Source organism: Ambystoma mexicanum, chromosome 1q (assembly GCF_040938575.1).
Source record: "Ambystoma mexicanum isolate Mex_15411 chromosome 1q, UKY_AmexF1_1, whole genome shotgun sequence".
Classification (NCBI taxonomy): domain Eukaryota; kingdom Metazoa; phylum Chordata; class Amphibia; order Caudata; family Ambystomatidae; genus Ambystoma; species Ambystoma mexicanum.
Genome location: NC_090922.1, coordinates 1,508,343,843 through 1,508,357,771, shown reverse-complemented (window position 1 = coordinate 1,508,357,771; position 13,929 = coordinate 1,508,343,843). Strand labels below are relative to the sequence as shown.

At 54.8% G+C, this 13,929-nt stretch overlaps 1 protein-coding gene across 13 annotated transcripts in view; it reads left to right on the top strand.

Moving 5' to 3' along the window:
* Window positions 1–13,929, top strand: part of PTPRF (protein tyrosine phosphatase receptor type F) — a 791,126-nt gene that overhangs the window by 447,918 nt on the left and 329,279 nt on the right. For all 13 annotated transcript variants that reach the window (XM_069642415.1, XM_069642423.1, XM_069642422.1 and 10 more), the window contains one exon: window positions 9,710–9,855. In XM_069642415.1, coding sequence (XP_069498516.1) covers window positions 9,710–9,855 — 146 coding nt within the window. The remainder of the gene's footprint in view (window positions 1–9,709; window positions 9,856–13,929) is intronic.

Here is a 13,929-nt window from a genome sequence, read left to right as displayed (position 1 = left end):
GTGGCTCCCAAGAGGACTGGGGCCTGTGCTCTGACCCCAGGAGACTGAAACCTCCACTCCACCCCAGAGGGCCTGAGAACTATTACCAAGGCCAAGCGCATCCTATCAGATGGGCCATGGCCGCCTCCACAAGCCCATCCTATCAGATGATCCCTGAGCAGCTTCCATGAGCCCATCCTATAAAATGGGTGTGATGCTGGAAATGCATCGGAGGGACAGGGCCTCCATATCCTTATCCTTTACTGCTTTTTATCATGTGTTCTGTTGTGTTTTCCGTGCATGAGTTCATATGGGACTCCTGGCAGTGCAGCTCTTTTGGTTTGGTGTACAGACCCATGGGATACCCATATGGCACCCATGGGTGGGGGTACAACCCTGTGCCCCCAGGGTATGTTTTTGGGCACCTTTGTGTGGCCCACAGAGCAGGGTATGGGCTGGTGGCAGCTCCATGCTGAATTTGACGGGTGCTCTTAGTATCCTCCATTTTGGGATACCCAGGCCCTGCCATTGGAATCAGTTGATTCCTGATGGAAAACAAGATGGCCCCTGTGGCCTCTTGCTTTCTATTGCCTATTACCTTGTTTTTCCAAAGTCCTGGAAAGCCCTGACTCTGTCCCTTCCCCCTGACTGGCTGTTGGGTGGAAGTTCCATATATGGTGTTGTGAAGTCCAGGCCAGGCTGGCTGGAGCCTCCCCAATGACTGTATGTTGTGGGCACACCCTGTGGGTGGGACCTGGGTGAATGGAGTGTGTGACAAATGCGCATTCTGTGTTCTGGGTGTTTAGTATCTGGTGTTTGACAATGGCTGAGACAGCCCTGCCCGAAACTGGTATGAATGCAGTGTTATGTTATATTACTTTGCATTTATATAGCGCCTTATGTACCATTGGTATGGTCTCAAGGCGCTGGTAGGTTGAATGCCCTCGGGAACCGAAGTTCAAGTCAGTAGAGAGAGTCATAAAGTGCGTGTGAGCACCGGCTATGTGTGCAGCTGGTGTGGTATTCAGTGTGGAGTGTTGAATGGCTGGGTATATGTCCCAATACACATAACTTGTTGTGAGTGTCTGGAGAGGAGTGAATGGCCTGAATGCACTATGCACCTGATTGGCTACCTGCCTGCATGAATGCCCTTCTGACCGATTGGTTGCCTGAGTGTGACCCAGCAGAATGACTGGGAGACCAAATAGTATATCTGGGGGCCCTCTGACTGCTAGAATTTGTGTTCAGAAGCTGAAGTCCACTACAGCGAGTAACTGGAGTAACTGAAGCTTGACCTTGAATCCCTGCTGGACGAGAAGAATTGCTGTTGCTCTCCTTCACAATCTGAAAGCTGCTGTGTCTCCAAGGACTGACCCTGAGAGGACCTGGTAAGGTGCCCTCTTCCCGAGCTACGAGGGACCATCGTGCACCAGCTGATCTTTGCCAAAGCTCCCTGGTAGACAGACCTTCAACAGACTGCCGACCCAAGACGGGGACTGCTGCGGAATCCCAAGGAGAAGCGCCCGGACTGTTGTCTGCCACTGTCGACGACCGCCGACCAGAGCCACTGTGCCCTGTTTGCCTAAGAACTTCATTTGATCCAAGGACGCTCTTGTCCGCATCGTCGCTGCTGTATCCTGCTGGAGAAGGCCTGACCGTCGACGCACCCAGGAGCATCCGCCAGTGGGTTTCCTGCCACCCGAAGACCACAGAGACACTGACGACTCGACGCCCTTGCTGGGCCACAGTTCTTCAAACTCTTTGCGGTCCAGAACTATCGACACTGAGGTGCCCTGCACGCCCCTTCCTTGCAGGACGTTTACGCTTCCCCGTCAACGAGCACTGCTAGGAACGAAGCTGCCACTTCACCGTCGTAGCTCACCCTGTTCTCTGTCGGACGTTCGACGACCCATGACTCCTGCCTTAAAGGGAGGGCACTCAAGAAGGGCCGTTGATTCCCCGCCGAGGAACTCTACAACACCAGGTACTTTGGGGTTGCAGAACTATTGGAAAGTCTAGTGTGAACAATATATGGACTGGGCTTGTATCTTTATTCTACAGGTTGCCCAGGTGGGGGGGGGGGGATCTCCACACAGAGCTGTGTTTAACGGTAGCGACCAGTTTTCTGCCAATTGTTCATCCATCTTGCTTTCCTTCCCATCTCTACTGCTGGTTTCCTCTTTATTGATCTGTGGGACATTTTGACAGTATAGTTGATGCACTTTAATGAGATCTGATAATCGTTGTGGTACCACTTTAGAACTGTATATATTTACCATTGTTGATTTTCTGAGCACAAAGTGAGTTATTGTGATAGTGTACATAACGTTGAATATTAATTATATAAAGACTGTGTTTTAACCGATAGTGTGCGAACATTCCTTTTGTGTGTGCCTGGGGACTACGCTGTACTTAAGAACCAGCCTGCATCACCTCCTGAGAAGCTAGGACTTGATTGCTCGACCACGTACCAATAATAGAGAATCTTGGCTGGGGTCCTCTGTGCCTCTCCTCTATCAAATAGAGAGCAGAAGTACAGACGCCCCCGCCTGTCTTTACAATGGGCAATGCCTGCCTCCACAAGCCCATCCTATCTGATCATCCCTGAGCAGCTTCCATGAGCCCATCCTGTCGGATGTTTCATGGGCTGCCTCCACAAACCCATCCCACAAGATGTGCCATGAGCTGCCACAACCAGCCCATGAGATGGGCCATGAGCTGCCACTACCCGCCCATGATGTACCATAAGTTGCCACCACCCGCCCATGATGTGCCATGAGCTGCCACCACCCGCTCGTGAGATGTGCCATGAGCTGCCACCACCCGCTCGTGAGATGTGCCATGAGCTGCCACCACCCGCCCGTGAGATGTGGCATGAGCTGCCACCACCCGCCCATGAGATGTGGCATGAGCCCACCCGCCCATGCTGTGCCGCAAGCTCATTCCATTAGACAAGCCATGGCAGCCTCCACAGGACCCGCCCATAAGAGATTCCTCCCACCCTCCTAGAAAGTCGGCTGGTCAATGAGGGTTTCATCCGGATTTTCAAATGACCGTGGGGAGGCTTTGCTGACCTCATCAGACTCCTTCTACCAGCCGGCTGATAGCTGAGGGCACATCTAGTGGGGTTGCCTTGTGGAGGCAGGCCTGGCACATCTAGTGGGGTGGCCTTGTGGAGGCAGGCCTGGGCACATCTGGTGGGTTGGCCTTGTGGAGGCAGGCCTGGGCACATCTAGTGGGGTGGCCTTGTGGAGGCAGGCCTGGGCACATCTAGTGGGGTGGCCTTGTGGAGGCATGTCTGGGCACATCTAGTGGGGTGGCCTTGTGGAGTTATGCCTGGGCACATCTAGTGGGGTGGCCTTGTGGAGGCAGGCCTGGCACATCTAGTGGGGTGGCCTTGTGGAGGCAGGCCTGGGCACATCTGGTGGGGTGGCCTTGTGGAGGCAGGCCTGGGCACATCTAGTGGGGTGGCCTTGTGGAGGCATGTCTGGGCACATCTAGTGGGGTGGCCTTGTGGAGTTATGCCTGGGCACATCTAGTGGGGTGGCCTTGTGGAGGCAGGCCTGGGCACATCTGGTGGGGTGGCCTTGTGGAGGCATGCCTGGACATATGGTGGGATGGACTTGTGGAGGCAGGCCTGGGCACATCTGGTGGGATGGACTTGTGGAGGCAGGCCTCCACACATCTGGTGGGGTGACCTTGTGGAGGCAGGCCTGGACACATCTGGTGGGGTGGCCTTGTGGAGGCAGGCCTGGGCACATCTAGTGGGGTGGCCTTGTGGAGGCAGGCCTCCGCACATCTAGTGGGGTGGCCTTGTGGAGGCATGCCTGGGCACATCTAGTGGCGTGGCCTTGTGGAGGCAGGCCTGGGCACATCTAGTGGGGTGGCCTTGTGGAGGCATGTCTGGGCACATCTAGTGGGGTGGCCTTGTGGAGTTATGCCTGGGCACATCTAGTGGGGTGGCCTTGTGGAGGCAGGCATGGGCACATCTGGTGGGGTGGCCTTGTGGAGGCATGCCTGGGCACATCTAGTGGGGTGGCCTTGTGGAGGCAGGCCTGGGCACATCTAGTGGGGTGGCCTTGTGGAGGCAGGCCTGGGCACATCTAGTGGCATGGCCTTGTGGAGGCATGCCTGGGCACATCTAGTGGGGTGGCCTTGTGGAGGCATGCCTGGGCACATCTAGTGGGGTGGCCTTGTGGAGGCAGGCCTGGGCACATCTGGTGGGGTGGCCTTGTGGAGGCAGGCCTGGGCACATCTGGTGGGGTGGCCTTGTGGAGGCAGGCCTGGGCACATCTGGTGGGGTGGCCTTGTGGAGGCAGGCCTGGGCACATCTAGTGGGGTGGCCTTGTGGAGCCATGCCTGGGCACATCTAGTGGGGTGGCCTTGTGGAGGCATGCCTGGGCACATCTGGTGGGATGGACTTGTGGAGGCAGGCCTGGACATATGGTGGGATGGACTTGTGGAGGCAGGCCTGGACATATGGTGGGATGGACTTGTGGAGGCAGGCCTGGGCACATCTGGTGGGATGGACTTGTGGAGGCAGGCCTCCACACATCTGGTGGGGTGACCTTGTGGAGGCAGGCCTGGACACATCTGGTGGGGTGGCCTTGTGGAGGCAGGCCTGGGCACATCTAGTGGGGTGGCCTTGTGGAGGCAGGCCTCCGCACATCTAGTGGGGTGGCCTTGTGGAGGCATGCCTGGGCACATCTAGTGGCGTGGCCTTGTGGAGGCAGGCCTGGGCACATCTAGTGGCGTGGCCTTGTGGAGGCAGGCCTGGGCACATCTAGTGGGGTGGCCTTGTGGAGGCATGTCTGGGCACATCTAGTGGGGTGGCCTTGTGGAGTTATGCCTGGGCACATCTAGTGGGGTGGCCTTGTGGAGGCAGGCATGGGCACATCTGGTGGGGTGGCCTTGTGGAGGCAGGCCTCCACACATCTGGTGGGGTGACCTTGTGGAGGCAGGCCTGGGCACATCTGGTGGGATGGACTTGTGGAGGCAGGCCTCCACACATCTGGTGGGGTGACCTTGTGGAGGCAGGCCTGGACACATCTGGTGGGGTGGCCTTGTGGAGGCAGGCCTGGGCACATCTGGTGGGGTGGCCTTGTGGAGGCAGGCCTGGGCACATCTGGTGGGGTGGCCTTGTGGAGGCAGGCCTGGGCACATCTAGTGGGGTGGCCTTGTGGAGCCATGCCTGGGCACATCTAGTGGGGTGGCCTTGTGGAGGCATGCCTGGGCACATCTGGTGGGATGGACTTGTGGAGGCAGGCCTGGACATATGGTGGGATGGACTTGTGGAGGCAGGCCTGGACATATGGTGGGATGGACTTGTGGAGGCAGGCCTGGGCACATCTGGTGGGATGGACTTGTGGAGGCAGGCCTCCACACATCTGGTGGGGTGACCTTGTGGAGGCAGGCCTGGACACATCTGGTGGGGTGGCCTTGTGGAGGCAGGCCTGGACACATCTGGTGGGGTGGCCTTGTGGAGGCAGGCCTGGGCACATCTAGTGGGGTGGCCTTGTGGAGGCAGGCCTCCGCACATCTAGTGGGGTGGCCTTGTGGAGGCATGCCTGGGCACATCTAGTGGCGTGGCCTTGTGGAGGCAGGCCTGGGCACATCTAATGGCGTGGCCTTGTGGAGGCAGGCCTGGGCACATCTAGTGGGGTGGCCTTGTGGAGGCATGTCTGGGCACATCTAGTGGGGTGGCCTTGTGGAGTTATGCCTGGGCACATCTAGTGGGGTGGCCTTGTGGAGGCAGGCATGGGCACATCTGGTGGGGTGGCCTTGTGGAGGCAGGCCTCCACACATCTGGTGGGGTGACCTTGTGGAGGCAGGCCTGGGCACATCTGGTGGGATGGACTTGTGGAGGCAGGCCTCCACACATCTGGTGGGGTGACCTTGTGGAGGCAGGCCTGGACACATCTGGTGGGGTGGCCTTGTGGAGGCAGGCCTGGGCACATCTGGTGGGGTGGCCTTGTGGAGGCAGGCCTGGGCACATCTGGTGGGGTGGCCTTGTGGAGGCAGGCCTGGGCACATCTAGTGGGGTGGCCTTGTGGAGCCATGCCTGGGCACATCTAGTGGGGTGGCCTTGTGGAGGCATGCCTGGGCACATCTGGTGGGATGGACTTGTGGAGGCAGGCCTGGACATATGGTGGGATGGACTTGTGGAGGCAGGCCTGGACATATGGTGGGATGGACTTGTGGAGGCAGGCCTGGGCACATCTGGTGGGATGGACTTGTGGAGGCAGGCCTCCACACATCTGGTGGGGTGACCTTGTGGAGGCAGGCCTGGACACATCTGGTGGGGTGGCCTTGTGGAGGCAGGCCTGGACACATCTGGTGGGGTGGCCTTGTGGAGGCAGGCCTGGGCACATCTACTGGGGTGGCCTTGTGGAGGCAGGCCTCCGCACATCTAGTGGGGTGGCCTTGTGGAGGCATGCCTGGGCACATCTAGTGGCGTGGCCTTGTGGAGGCAGGCCTGGGCACATCTAGTGGGGTGGCCTTGTGGAGGCATGTCTGGGCACATCTAGTGGGGTGGCCTTGTGGAGGCAGGCCTGGGCACATCTAGTGGCGTGGCCTTGTGGAGGCAGGCCTGGGCACATCTGGTGGGGTGGCCTTGTGGAGGCATGCCTGGGCACATCTGGTGGGGTGGCCTTGTGGAGGCAGGCCTGGGCACATCTGGTGGGGTGGCCTTGTGGAGGCATGCCTGGGCACATCTGGTGGGGTGGCCTTGTGGAGGCATGCCTGGGCACATCTAGTGGGGTGGCCTTGTGGAGGCAGGCCTGGGCACATCTAGTGGGGTGGCCTTGTGGAGGCAGGCCTGGGCACATCTAGTGGGGTGGCCTTGTGGAGGCAGGCCTGGGCACATCTGGTGGGGTGGCCTTGTGGAGTTATATAAAAGAGATGGCCCACACTGCAAACCACTCAATTCGGTGTACACATTACAATTATTTTAAATAGATCATGTCGTGCAAAAAGTCACAAAGAGTATCTCAAATATTCAAAACTAAAGTTTATATGCAGTAGAAAAATACATGAGTCATTATTACACAGACCAAATAAAGACAAATAACGTATTTGCATAGAAATGAGGTGAACAAAGTTCAAAGTAAAACAATGACAATTAATGACAAAGAAAAAAGGCTGAAGATACGCACGTAATGTATTCATTATTTGAAATCCAAGTTGTTAGGTGCTACAGGGTGTTTATAATGATACCCTTAGTTTTGCATGATAAATAAATATTCATATACTTGATCTGCCTACGTGGGTGTACAAAATCTCATATTTCAAAATTGCCCCTTCCAGTCTTTTGGGCATATAAACCAGTTTCGGCACGCCAATAGTTTGGTATCCATTAGCGCCTTCCTCAGGGCAGCAAGAACAACCCTGGGGGGAACAGACAAAAGACTAATTCAGAAAGGTGTTCTGAGAAGTTCTAGAATGAGAGATGCTCTGCAGTACATTTATTCAAATGCCCATTATGTTACAAGTCCCCAGATAGCATTTACCCTGTGCTTCTCACAGGGGTGAGAATTCTTAAATTGCGGATCGTCTAATGGAGGCAGCCCTGGACACACGCTGAGATGGTCTTATGGAGGCAGCCCTGGACACACGCTGAGATGGTCTTATGGGGGCAGCCCTGAACACATGCTGGGGTGGTCTTATGGAGGCAGCCCTGGACACATGCTGGGGTGGTCTTGTGGAGGCAGCACTGGAAACACGCAGAGATGGTCTTATGGGGGCAGCCCTGAACACACGCTGGGGTGGTCTTATGGAGGCAGCCCTGAACACATGCTGGGGTGGTCTTATGGAGGCAGCCCTGGACACATGCTGGGGTGGTCTTATGGAGGCAGCCCTGGACACACGCTGAGATGGTCTTATGGGGGCAGCCCTGAACACATGCTGGGGTGGTCTTATGGAGGCAGCCCTGGACACATGCTGGGGTGGTCTTATGGGGGCAGCCCTGAACACACGCTGGGGTGGTCTTATGGGGGCAGCCCTGAACACACGCTGCGGTGGTCTTATGGAGGCAGCCCTGAAAACATGCTGGGGTGGTCTTATGGAGGCAGCCCTGGACACACGCTGAGATGGTCTTATGGGGGCAGCCCTGAACACACGCTGAGGTGGTCTTATGGGGGCAGCCCTGAACACACGCTGGGGTGGTCTTATGGAGGCAGCCCTGAACACACGCTGGGGTGGTCTTATGGAGGCAGCCCTGGACACACGCTGGGGTGGTCTTATGGAGGCAGCCCTGGACACACGCTGAGATGGTCTTATGGGGGCAGCCCTGAACACATGCTGGGTGGTCTTATGGAGGCAGCCCTGAACACACGCTGGGTGGTCTTATGGAGGCAGCCCTGAACACACGCTGGGGTGGTCTTATGGAGGCAGCCCTGAACACACGCTGGGGTGGTCTTATGGAGGCAGCCCTGAACACACGCTGGGGTGGTCTTATGGAGGCAGCCCTGGACACATGCTGGGGTGGTCTTATGGAGGCAGCCCTGGACACACGCTGAGATGGTCTTATGGGGGCAGCCCTGAACACATGCTGGGGTGGTCTTATGGAGGCAGCCCTGAACACACGCTGGGGTGGTCTTATGGAGGCAGCCCTGAACACATGCTAGGGTGGTCTTATGGAGGCAGCCCTGGACACACGCTGAGATGGTCTTATGGGGGCAGCCCTGGACACACGCTGGGGTGGTTTTATGGGGGCAGCCCTGAACACATGCTGGGGTGGTCTTATGGAGGCAGCACTGGAAACACGCTGAGATGGTCTTATGGGGGCAGCCCTGGACACACGCTGGGGTGGTCTTATGGGGGCAGCCCTGAACACATGCTGGGGTGGTCTTAAGGAGACAGCACTGGACACACGCTGGGGTGGTCTTATGGAGGCAGCCCTGGACACATGCTGGGGTGGTCTTATGGGGGCAGCCCTGGACACACGCTGGGGTGGTCTTATGGGGGCAGCCCTGAACACATGCTGGGGTGGTCTTATGGAGGCAGCACTGGACACACGCTGAGGTGGTCTTATGCGGGCAGCCCTGGAAACATCTGAACGTATTTGATCCGTGCATCCTCGTTTTGTCTGCCCTTCTTGCCTCACTGTTTTGTCGTTGTTACTTGTTTTTTGTTTTGTTTGTCCTTCTGCTTTGTTGACTACTTCCGCTCATTGTATTTATCAGACATAAAAAAGCTTTGCTCTTGAAGTAGATGAACCTTTCCTCCATGTCTAGACGCCCTCCATGGCTCCTGTGGGGTCTTTGCCGTTGGGGTTCACTGACCCCACCTGTGCCTTCCAGTTACCTTTGTATTCAGCTCATTTCAGCTGTCCTATTGCCTTGGAGACTCGCCCCTCCCTTCATAGGAGGGGAGGAGAGGGTCCCACCGATGGCACTGCTTTACTAATCTTTTGCCAGCCCTCGTGACAAGATCCAGGATCTGATAGTGAATGCGAGATCCCTCGATCCTTTCCCTGAAGAAAAGTGGCAAGAATACTAACCAATCACAGTTTGAGGGGGTGGGAAGAAAAGCACTTGCCAATCGCACGTAGTAAAGATGTGCAAGGACACTCTACTTAACCAATCACGGGGAAGGGCGGGGCAATGACATGTCTTGCAGTTAAGTGGACAGCAATGGTTATTCCACTCCCAGTGATTGCTTGTACCAACGGCACGTGCCGCTGCTCGCACCTGCGCCTTCTGCTCTGAAGTCCTCTCTCTCTTTCTCTCAGGTGAGCCAACCTTCATGAAGAAGCCCGATGATCAGATTGGCATCTCGGGCGGCGTGGCCTCCTTCGTGTGCCAAGCCACGGGGGACCCCAAGCCGCGGATCACGTGGATGAAGAAAGGAAAGAAAGTCAGCTCACAGCGCTTTGAGGTTGGTGATGGGCGGGGTTGGGGGCTTACTGCTGATCCATAGCGCCTTTTGGTGGCACAAAGCCAGTCCACTTCATGGTAAAGTGGGTTGGCATTGGGCCTGCGTGGGATGGCAAAGACTTCCACTCCCTTTCAGGGGTAGCAAATGGTGGGAGTCTGATCGCTCCTACAGCAAATTGAGAAGGTCTTTGAGATCCCCATTATACCCTTCCGGACTTCCCTCTTCGAGTCCACCTTGAAAGTTATGTGGGTCTATCCGGCAATGCCCCTGTGACGAATCAACTTCCAGGGCACAAGTGGTCCTGGGATGAATATCGGTTTCTAAACAATCAATCAGCCCCACACCTCTAGTACACCAGAAGCGATCCAAACAGGTTGGAACACAAGTCGATTATAAACCTCCTTGTCCAATTTTGGTAACGTGGACGGAACTTCAGGCTTATCTCCACAAGGTCGTGAATTGTTGGTTAGTTGCAACACAGCAAACACACAATTATTACCCAATGATAAAAGGGACTGTCCAGTTAATGTTGTATACAAATATATACTTAATTTCTATTACAACAGACCGTTCTAGCACATTACAAAATACAACCAACCCTGTAAGGAACACAGAGGACATACAGTTTCACGAAGGAAAGGGATGCACTCTTGCTACTGACATGAGAGTAGTCAGTAAAGCTTTTGGTTCCATCACCAAGGGGGTAAGGGATCGTAAATGTCACAAGGGGCCTTTTGGAGAAGGACCAGGCAGACAAAACCACAATGTACCTGGTGCTTACCATGTTCTTGTTGCTCGACAGCGTTGAGTCGGTTCCAGAGCGCTTTGCAGCTCCTGAGTTCAATAGAGGAGACAGTTGCGGATATCAAGCGGCAGGCAGGTCGGCAAGCGAGGCTTGACGGACGGCTGCTGACTGGCCTACAAAGCGGCTCAGGGTCAAGAATCGTCTCTGTGCTGGTTACCAGATCTGGAATGCTGGTCATGGCGTCACCAATGCTTTAGTGACTGCAGTGTGACAGCAGTCAGTGGTGCAGCCGGTTACGGTTCGAGGTTCGACTGCCTCGAACATTTCCTTAAAAGATGGACGCTGATTGATGCTTGTGTGGCACTCCTCCTAGCTTCTTAGCAGGGCTTGTGGCACCCTTTCAAGGCAAATGGCCCAAAGCCGAGGAGAGTTTGAAGGCAATGGCCTTGTGCTTTGTTCAGAGACTGTCACTTCCCACCTAGTAAGTTTGCTGGCAGAACCTAGCAGGGCACGCTATGTGCTGGCTGGGTACCGGTTCTGGAGTGGCTGGACGGGGTCCTCTGAGTCTGCTATCTCCCTCTGTTCCCTGTGAGATGTTTAGGGGAGGGATCTTGCTTCCCTCTTGGAAATCCTGGCCTTCCTTCACTGGCGGAAGTTAAAACCAGACTGTACCTTCATCAAGGGTCCAAATGACTCCCCCCCCCCCCCCTTATTCCTTCCGAAGTTGTTGGATGATCTGCTAAGTGAGGGGTTCAGCCCTCTTTTTAAAGCCAAATGGGCCCCAGTGATTGGTGCAGGCTACGCCTACCTTAATGAACCAATCCTGGGTCCCTACCAACCAGGGGTGTTGCTAGGTCTGGAAAAGATCCAGGGCTAATCTAATGTTGGGACTGTCGGGACTAGGGGCTAGCTAACCTTTTGGTTGTATCCCCAAAGCTTCTATCCGGGGCTACAACCAAAAGACCCAGGGCTATAGACCCCTCTAGCAACACCTCTGCTACCAACAATCTTCTGTTATGCATATGGTCAGAACCAGAGTGCTTTTCAACAGGAAAGGTAAGAGGTGACAACATGTACTCCAAGTCCAACCCATCTTCCTGTCTGTTGTAGATCAAAGTGTCTCTCTGGTTAACTGAGCCCTCTGTGACTCTTGTTTAAAGTGCTGGTCTCCCTTGAAGTATGTGGTGAAGCAGACTTCCTGTCTCCCCCAAATCACATACCTTGTCCCTCTGAAAGGAACTACTGGAAATTGTTGTCCCAGACATGACATTCACTGCCCTTCTTACGGGGGGTGGGGGGAGCTAGCTTCAAGGTGACACATTACATATCAGAGGTTTTAGTTCTCCTGCACATTGTTAAGTTCTGTGACCAGGCCTATTCGCCACCACACATACCGTAGACAATGGAACAGGGCAGATCAATGGAGCCTTTGATATTTAATTAGGCTTGCCATGGGAGGAGGAAGGTGTTGCCCTTCTCCTCGTGAAGGTTTTTGTGCACCCCTCCGCATTTTCAGAGGTTGATCTCCCATCAACATTTTCAGTTTCCAAAAAATCTAGAAAGCCCAGGCGAGCGCCCACTCCCAGTGCGGATCGTGGAATTCCTCACAATCCCAACTCAACAGGCGGGAGTTCCATAGTGGTACTCCACTGAGTCAAACCATATCCTGTGGTCTAGCTCAAGTCACAAAATATGTGCCCTTTCTCGGGCAAATCAAAAAGATTATCAAGGGCACTGGTGGCCCGAGTCCACTTACATCTATACGCAAAGTATCACGGGACACTGGTGGCCCGAGTCCACTTACATCTATACGCAAAGTATCAACTTGGGGTCTCAGCCCATTTATATCTATACGCAAAGTATCAACTTATGATCTGTCTATATCGGAGTACACAAAATCAAGCCACTCCATGGACCCATGTCAATTCATAGCAGTTTCTCAAGGGGTTTGAGTTGCCTCTGTCTAATTATATCGATAGTAAATTACTGAGGGGCTGAGGTGGGCATGAGTCCATGTATATTGGAGTGTTAAGTTTTGAGTGGCTCTTGTGGGTGGGTCTGAGTTCATATTTGCACTGGTGGGTGCGAAGCAGGAGTCCATACCCGTCTACACGGGCGAGACAGAGTCCATTCCCTTCTAGGCAAAGTCCATTCCAGTCTACGCGGGCATGGCGGAGTCCACTTCCATCTACAGCCCATTCCCGTCTACACGGGTGAGGTGGAGTCCCTTCCTGTCTAGGCAGAGCCCATTGCAGTCTGCACAGGTGTGGGGGGAACCCAATCCCGTCTACATGGGAAATGCAGAGCGCTCTTCCATCTACCTGCAGAGTATCATGTGTCATGGAGGGGCCTGATTCAACTCGTATATGTCCCGGAGTCCACTCCTATCAATGTCCCGGTCCCTCAACCCCTTTGACGTGTTCTGGTAGTTTATCGATTCCTATGATTAGCATTGCATGGAGGAAGTCGCCTACCCTCCGATCCACATGGGCTACGAGAGGTCCATATCAAACCTCGCTCTGTAGCCAGTTTTTACTTACCAGGGGTTCGTTGATGGCTTGCAACCTCTGGAAAAGAGGTTGCACCACCAAGAAGAGCATATTCAGCTGGGGTTTGTGCCAGACCCCCTCCCCACCAAACCACCCAGCACCTCCACGGATACTAATGAACAGCCGTGTGTCAGCACCCCGGTGTATTAATAACTAGTCTCCAACTTCAGCGAAGTCTGTGAGCAGAGTGGCCCCTTTTTCTTTGCCTCCCTCTTTAGCTGCACCTATAAACATAATCCATCTAATATTCTATTGTCCAACCATTGTCCAACAGTTCAAGAAACTCTCGGGGTGCCGCCCTTCACCACCGAGTATCAAAGTGATACATGTGGCGTTTTACAATGTTGCAACGCTGCAGGCACCCTCTAAGGCGCAAGGGGTAATACTGAGGCAATGATGGGGGCACATAGTCTCTCTCATCACCTTGAGAAGGTGCACAGAGCGCTGAGAACAGAGCTGGGTCCCAGGCCTGGGGAGATCAACTCCAGCCAATCAGGGAACACAAATCCAGGGGTGGATGGCAGAGGGCAAGGGCCAATGGTAATCATGTGACCCTGCAATAATGTAATCGTTTCTGGGAAAGGTTCAGGCCAACCCACCTGACATGCAGGGGCCAGTCAGATCACCTCTATATGTGCCATTTATAGGTAATACCACCCCACATATCCAATCAGGTGGGCTCTTAAGTTTTTGGGGAAGACCCTGATTTGTGATGTCAGACCTCAAGAAAAGCCCCTGACACGGGCTCAGGAGCTGCGATTGCTGGCGAATTCTGTTTTT